The sequence below is a fragment of the Lissotriton helveticus genome, chromosome 1_1, assembly GCF_964261635.1.
Source record: "Lissotriton helveticus chromosome 1_1, aLisHel1.1, whole genome shotgun sequence".
Taxonomy (NCBI): domain Eukaryota; kingdom Metazoa; phylum Chordata; class Amphibia; order Caudata; family Salamandridae; genus Lissotriton; species Lissotriton helveticus.
Window position 1 is genome coordinate 1,886,726,176 of NC_136057.1, and position 8,189 is coordinate 1,886,734,364.

The 8,189-nt window shown below is 44.1% G+C and overlaps 1 protein-coding gene across 1 annotated transcript in view; it reads right to left on the reverse strand.

The window, feature by feature from the left end:
* Positions 1-2,606, reverse strand: part of LOC144775474 (tumor necrosis factor ligand superfamily member 6-like) — a 60,495-nt gene extending 57,889 nt beyond the window's left edge. The window contains exon 1 of the mRNA XM_078659230.1: positions 2,190-2,606. Within this exon, the coding sequence (XP_078515356.1) occupies positions 2,190-2,429 (240 nt within the window). The 5' untranslated portion in view covers positions 2,430-2,606. The remainder of the gene's footprint in view (positions 1-2,189) is intronic.
* Between the last annotated feature and the right edge of the window lie 5,583 nt (positions 2,607-8,189).

Here is an 8,189-nt window from a genome sequence, read left to right on the forward strand (position 1 = left end):
TATGCTTCCTATGCATTGATCTTGGTCCGATCTTAAGAAAGCATCAGGAAGTGGCTGTGGCTTTCTGCCCACTGCACGTGCAGAGGCATGGCGCGCTTCCTCACAGGAAGCGTCACTGGTATTTCCAGTGCTCGCGCCTCACAGAGTCCTTGTCGACGTAAAACAGGTTCTTTGATGACTTTCCGTTGTCTCGAGCCTTGGAGGTCACTAAGGGGCAGCCAGGGGTGGCAGCGGCCATTTAGGTTTACACCCACTGCCTTTGCTACCCCTGGTCTCATGTGTCCCCAATGCTGCTGTATTAAGAGGTGGTAAACCGAGAAAATAAGAACCACTCAACTCTCCCGCTTTTGACGGGTGACGCTCCCCCGGGGGTTCCACGTGCCCAACTGCCAGCCGTCCTTCTTTACCCGCGGATGCCCTGAACATTCCCAGAAAGGTAAAATAATATAATTGTGAGGTCTGACACCTAAAGTTAGCATTGCCCTGAGCGAGAGGACATTTTAAATTTGCCCCTGCCAAGCTGCTACAAAATATTGGGTAATATACAAATGCAAGGCTGTTGAGGGGTTCAGGGTAGACCACCAAGTCAAACCAGTGATGCCCCCAAAGGTTGAAGAGTGCAATGTACTTTCCATTTCCGCAACATTTTGGTGAACCAGCATGACTGAATCATCGTCGATGGGAGCCTTTCTTCCAATATGGTTATTAGAAGGCTCCAGATGGCTGGTAAGGGAAAACCATCCAATTTCTTGTGGATTCTCTTCGAGATGTAGCACTTCCGCCAGAAACTGCAGCTTTAGACCAAATGCTTCAATTACAATGGACAAGACTACAACTCCCACAGTGCATCAGGCCTTAAGAAAAGTCTATATCGATTTCGAACTGGAGATAACGAATATACATCCGAACCCAAAGGCGGAAAGAAGCGGTCTGGGGATGGAGTTGATGCCCATGCGCGCTGTGGTCCGGGGGGGGGGGGGCACCTGTCTCGTGGTGCTTCGGGGACTCTTCCGGGGCGGCGGTGTGCAATCGTCCGGGCCCGGCACTGGGCGGCGGTCTATGCTGTGGATGTGAATTCAGCAGCCCACATGCCTCAAACACTGTGTAACCTTTGTAACGATGTAACCTGTAACTATGATCTGATGCTCATGTAAAGCGCACTGATACCTCCGGGTCTAGCCAGCGCTATATAAAACTTTTAAAATAAAAAATAAAAATAAATAAATAGTCTCCAAAGAGAGACGAGGCACCCCCAAGCCCAATGCCCAGCAATGGTGAACAGACTGAAGAACTCAAAAACAGCGCCTGACCATCAGAAACTAACTCAAGGTTCAACTCCCCCGAATACCTCACCATCTACGCAATCCCTCATAAAGTAATTGCTTGCAACCTTCTGGTCTTGGTGCTAGTGCTAATTAAATGTTTACAAGCATTTAATACAACATAACATAAACATCATATCCTACAAAACACAACCTAAAATAGCAAAACATAATATATAACATACTCTATCACATACCATACACACCGTATCTCAAGTATGTGGGTAAGAGGAGCTGACAGAACTTGGCAGCCCTACCGCTTACATTTCCTGAAGAGATGTGATGAAACGAGCCCTGAGGTACAGGATGTGGGCGTCCCGATACGAAACAGACTGAGGGCCTGATTCACAAAGGCATTTTGCAAATTAGGCCCTCAACATGTAAAATGTTGTTAAAGGATACCAATTCGAAGCAGCATTGCTTGCATCATTCCTATTTTATTCTCTCTCACACCAATGCCGGATTTCAAACTGAGTTCTCGTTTCTTTTTTTAATTGAAGAACTTTTTTTAAATTATTCAGCAAAAGGCAAGTGCATCTCATTTTATCAACAGCTATTTTAATCTACTTATGTTTACCTATTCGAAAGGTATCTATCTGTCTATCTATCTATCTATCTATCTATCCATATATAGATGTGTGTGTATTTATATATATATATATATATATATATATATATATATATATATATATATATATATATATATATATATATATATATATATATATATATATATATATACATATACAAATTCCAGAAAGTAACATGGTTAATTCTGTGACATCCTTCATGGTACCACTGTCCCACAAAATCCCCCTGAAAACAGATGAAATCATTTGCAGGATTCTGAAGTAGAGTGGACTTTACCTTCTTCATCCTATCCAGATCGTTTTGCAGCTGGACGATCTTGTAGTACCCCAGTCCTACTCCTGTGAGAGCTAAGAACACCAAGACAGTAACAGCAAAGAGGCAGAGCCAGGTCCCAGCTGTTCTTCTTTTCACTGGCCTCCGCAGAGGTAGGGGCGGCCCGGTGGATGCAGGTGGTGCACCAGCCACGCCATCTACCCAGAAAACGGATGGGTAGACATAGTTGAGGTTCTGCTGCATGGTGCGGTGGGCTATGTCTCTGCCACCCCCAGAGCAATGCCTCTTGCCCAGTGGTTCTGCAGGGAGGTCTTCTGATCACTGCCTCAGGATGTGAAAGGAGGTCTTCCTTTATACGCCTCGTTTGTACTTGTCCGCTGCGTGCTCGCTCTCTCGCAGAGGGGACACCTACTTTGTTCTGTCTGATGCTGCAGACACTAACCACATCAGTAACACCAAATGCTTCCACCCACTGCTTGTTTCATAAGAGGTTTGTGTCAGTCACTGAGGTCTCCATGCTTAGAGGAAGTGCATCTCACAGAGCCCCCAGTAAAGTTTTCTGTTGCCAGGACCAGTGTTGCATCGAATAATTAGGTCCAAAAGGGTTATGGGTATGCAATTACATTTTAGGTGTTCATTTCTGTTGATCAAATGTGCTTATTGTGAATAATATGTTAAATCTTAAGGTTTGGTTATCGGATTTCATCCAAAAACTAAGATCCCTAGATATAAACTTGTTATTGGAACTTGTCTGCTAAAGTTGAGGTGTCTGATAGGATGTGTCACTTCCACACTATTATAGGGATACACTAAAGGTCTGGAAGTGAATGCATAATAATTCAGATTGACAAATTTTGATTTTTTTTTGGTGCACGGGAGATCATAAGCACACAGATCCATGGTTGTTTACTGCTGGCAGCGATCTGCTTTCCCTGTTCATGTGATTTCTTTTACAGAGATTGGATTTTCCCCTTTATTTTTAGGTATAGCAGACAATTGTTTAATTATTTTAAGTGTTCTGAACCTAGATTTTAAGATAGTGGCGAGTTGTGCTGTGATTTGTTGGTTGTTGTATGTTTTCATACAGAGACGCACTGTCATTAGTTAACCTTTGAACTGGAGGTGCTGTAATTGGTTAATTGTATTGTGATACACACTGTGGTTGGTTGACTACATTCCTTGGTGCTGTGCCTGCGCTAGGGTTGTTAGTTATCTCAGTTTGCTGCTGGAGATAGGTGGACTACTGTTGTTTATAACACGTGATTAAACAGAGTGAGTTCAGTACAGGGAAAGGGGAACTGTACTTAACCCCTTCTGCGCTGATGACGAGCTCAGCTCGTCATGAGGTTTACCTGTTATGCGCTCATGACGAGCTGAGCTCATCATGAACCGCGGGGTTTTAAAAACTTCAGCGCGCAGCGGGAAAATCCACCGCGCGCATGTGGTTAAGAAACCTGCCATTCCCATTTTTTAAGAGAGAGAAAAGACCAACCGAAGACACCTGCGTATGACATGTCCATCAAAGAAATAATTGATGCTGAGGCGTATGATTGGCATAGAGAAACAGAATACATATTATAAGGCTGAGTTGAAAAATGTGAGTAGAGAAGCTGATAGACAGGCCTACGAGGCTCATGAGGTATTGGGGAAACTTGGCTGAAGTACATGAGATTGATTTAAATAGAAATAAAAACTTGCAAAACAATTTCAGAATGGTAATGAGTGATGAAGAGATAAAAGAAAAAAGATCACCATGTTTGAGAGTGCACATACAGGAATTAGTAAATTGCACAATGGAATGGGGAGAACCAAAGAAGAGCAAGGATCAACAGGCAAGGAAAGAAGGAATTGAAGTGAGAGAAAAAGTCAACAAACAAGATTGTAGACTAAATCCTAACAGAACACTAAATGATGCTCCGGTAAATTCTCAGTTTCAGAAAATGAATGTGATGTCTCAGAATGGGGTAGTGGAGTCAGTAGAACATGCAGATTGAGAGGCCATATAATGCAAAAATGCTACAAGCCCCAATAATGCTGAAACACATGCAAAACAGAGGATTTAATTTAAAGCAAAATCGTAGAATAAGCAGGACCTTTTAATATCCAATGACAGTTGAATTCACTTTTTTGTCGGTTCTGAACGTCCCATTGGACTTGACCCCAACCAATTGCAATAATGGTGCCTGAGTAAAGCGAATTATTGCATGCTCGGTGCAGTCTTGAAAGTTAACCAGAGTTGCCCATCTTTAGAAGGTGATGTGAACGGCCACCCAGTATAATTTTTGATTGATACAGGTGCCACCTGTCCCACGGCTCATCCAATAGAGGTCCCAAACCTACCCCCCTGAGAAAAGAAATCCAAGGTGTAGGCATTTCAAACAGGCAGATCACTAATCAAATATCAGCATGAGCCACTGTGTACATTGGCCCTATTGAAAACACCGATACATTGCTAATATATGACACAAGTCCTTTTAAATTATTAGGACGAGACTTCTTGTGCAAAATTAATTGCACAAATATCTGTAAACCAGATGGATGGAGTGGCAATTTAGACTCAAGACGCAGACACTGACTTCACAATAGTCAGATGTCTGTTTGTTCCCAGTTCTGACAAAAGAATAATTTCCTCCTAATTTAAAATGTACAGTAAGGGAGGAAGTTTGGGATTTCACAGGCAACGAAATTGGACTGATAAAGTGTGGAGACAGTGAAAATTAAACTGAAACCAAATGCAGTTTATCCCTGAGCGCCTCAATATAAGCGTACTCCAGAGGCAGTGTCAGGAACGACACCCGTGATTCAACAGTTGAAAGACCAGGGCATTTCAAAGAAAGTATTGGATGTTCCCAGTAATTCATAGATCATGGTAATTCAACAAGAAAAAAACAAAATAAAGAATAGTAGAGGATCTTAGACAAATCAACCTAGCTATAATCCCATGTTATCATGTGGTACCGAATCATGCTGTATTTCTTTTTAAAAGTCCATTATATGCGGAATCGTTCACAGTCACAGACTTATGCTAAGTATCTTTCTACATTACCCTACATGAAGGCAGTCAATTTCTTTTCACATTGTCTCTCGATATCCAGACAAAGATACTAGATTTTCTTTCTTAAAAGACAAACTGTTTTGCTTCATTGCGCCATAAAATGAATTAGATTTTTTTTAAAATTTGTTTGTAGGAAAAAACTGTTATCATTAACCCCTTGGCTGCTGGGGTCATTCCCCTGCCGTGCTGGGGGGTGGGGAGGGTGCGCACAGCACCCTGGTGCTCATGACGAGCTCAGCTCGTCATGAGCCACGGTTCTCGTGTGCTCATGACGAGCTGAGCTCGTCATGACCACACCCGTTTCATTAGAACGCTCGCACAGCAGGGGAATTTGCCCAGCGTGCGAGCATTCTAACGGTCATGATGAGCTCAGCTCGTCATGAGCACATGAGAACCGTGGCTCATGACGAGCTGAGCTCGTCATGAGGGCATGTATATGGCATGTATGAGGGCATGTATGTGCACAAAATGTGCACACATGCATTTTTCAGGGGTGCAACAGGGTCTCCTTTCGGCACCTCTGCAACCTCGAAAATGCATTCTCAATTTGCGACTCTCTAAATGGTAATCGCAAATTGAGAATGTCTTCCCATTGATTCCTATGGGCCTCCTAGCCCATTGGAATGAATGGGAAGGTATTCCTTATTTGAGAATCTCAATTTGCGATTCGCAAATAAGGACTATGTAGGATTCGCAACATTTTTTGCAAATCCTACATACATTGCATATTGCGATTCGCTAAGAATCGCATATTGATACTCTCAAAACTCTTTTTTGATACATATGGCCCCAAGTCTTTAATTCTTTGCAGAAGTTGAAAGGGAGGTACAGCATTTCACGGACTCGGGAAGGGAGTTACATAACTTAGGGCCAAGAAAGGAAAAGGATCAGCCGCCCATAAGGATGAGTTTGACTCTCTGAAAAACAAAAAGAGATTGATTGCTTGAGCACAGATGTGTGTGGTAAGACTGCTTACTTTAAACTCCCTCATAATTGGGTGGGAGGCTGCTATTTAGCTCTAGTATTTCTCAGTATTTATCTTGTTAATTGAGACCAGTGACAAGGGTGACACAAATCTGAGGAGGGAGGTATATTTGGTGCTATGGTTCCTTCTCTTGGTGTAGCTTTAAATGATTTGAAGATTAGAAAATTGTTTTAGGGTTTAATACTACTACTGGGGATCTTGGGGCTATAGTAAGGGGGCAGGAGCCTGGATATTGACAACAGAGGGCAGAGACACAAGCTGGCCATTGAGGGTAAGTGGAAGGAGCAGAAACTCCGCCCATGAAGGGCAGAAGGGAGAGGCAGGGACATTAACTTGGGCAAGGGTGAAAGTGGGTAAGTGCAGCAAGCTAAGCACTGAGGTCAAGCGGGAGTGTCAGTGGTTTCTGCCACCATAGTGTCAAGACTCGACTATGGAAATGCGCTCTACTTGGGTCTGCCAAAGACGCTAATTAACAGACTCCAAGTAGTCCTAAACGATGCCGCCAGGCTCATTTTTAATCTCCCGAGGAGAGCGCATGCCTCCCCACTGTTAAAGAGTCTACACTGGCTGCCAATCGGGCAGAGGTCCACCTTTAAAAGCCTCTGTATAGCCCATAAAGCCATCTATGGGCAGGCCCCGGCCTACATCAAGGAACGGATTGAGGTATATAGACCGGAAAGAAGTCTTAGGTCTTCAGATGCCCAACTCCTTGTTTGCCCACGCTTCAAACTGGCTACAATGGGAGGGAGATCCTTTTCGGTTGTGCTACCGAACCTGTGGAACGCCCTGCCTGAGGCACTCCGAAAGGAGGGCAACTTACTCCGTTTCAGGAAAGTCCTGAAAACTAACCTTTTTAGAACAGCACACAACCTAGTGTAATCCTGTTCCTTCCTCTACCCCTCTCAGTACTTTGGTTATTATGTCATGAGGTAAAAGCGCCCTGAGACCTGTAGGTGATTTGGCGCGATATAAACCCGCAATAACAATCACAATAACAATAACAGTGGCAGCACAAAAGACCACATAGGGCAGGAGGGTGGGTGAGGGCACAAACCTGGACAACAGAGCACTGGTAGAAGGGGGGCAGTTGAAGCAATCTGGCCATGGGAGGTAGGGGCAGAGGAACACACTCCTCCCCTTCTGCACCTCCAAACAAAGCATCCCACACAGCAGGCTAAGGTGCCATCCTAAATGTGCCCAAACGCACTCCAGCTCCTCCTCCTGCCTGTGGTTTTGTGAGGGGAGAAGTCCTTCCCTCGGCAGCTCCAAACAAAGCATCCCCTTTAATCACCTCAAATGTGGATCCACCACCCCCCACCCCCTCCGAATGGTTCCCGAATTATCCAAAGACAATTTATGCCATGGCAAATCACTGCTGGCTATAGGCGTAATAGGACTCGGTACTGCTACCTGCATCTTATCACTAAAAACACATGCACCACGATCCCTGCCAAAATGTTCAGCCTCCTTATTGACCCCAGGCTACCAGAAATCTTCCCTTAACCTGTGCCTACACAGAATTCCATCCCAAAATGATAGTTTATCAGCCACTCTTTTGCAACAAATTCAATTTTCCTGCAACAATCTCAAATCAGGCCATTCTTGAGACAAATACTCCATGACTGTTTGTGCATCATTCTCGTTCAGTAAGGATAGCATCCATTCTTCCTCATTCAATGCTCCCTCCATGACAGCCTCGGTAAAGCTGGTTGCACACACCATCTCAAGATCAACCAATGAATCTCCTGGTAGCACACTAGAACCTGGTCCCAACAGTCGGCAGCCCAATGGCAGAAGGCTGCCAGCTAAAAGTTTCCAGCAGTAGAGCCAGATCAGGTTCTGCCATCAGTAACTGGCAGTTTCCCGCTTCTAAATAACCAGTACAACAGCAACTGGCTGGATGCAGCGCAACATTTTCCATATGCAGAAAAGCCCAAGGGTTTAATGTAAATGGATTTTCCAG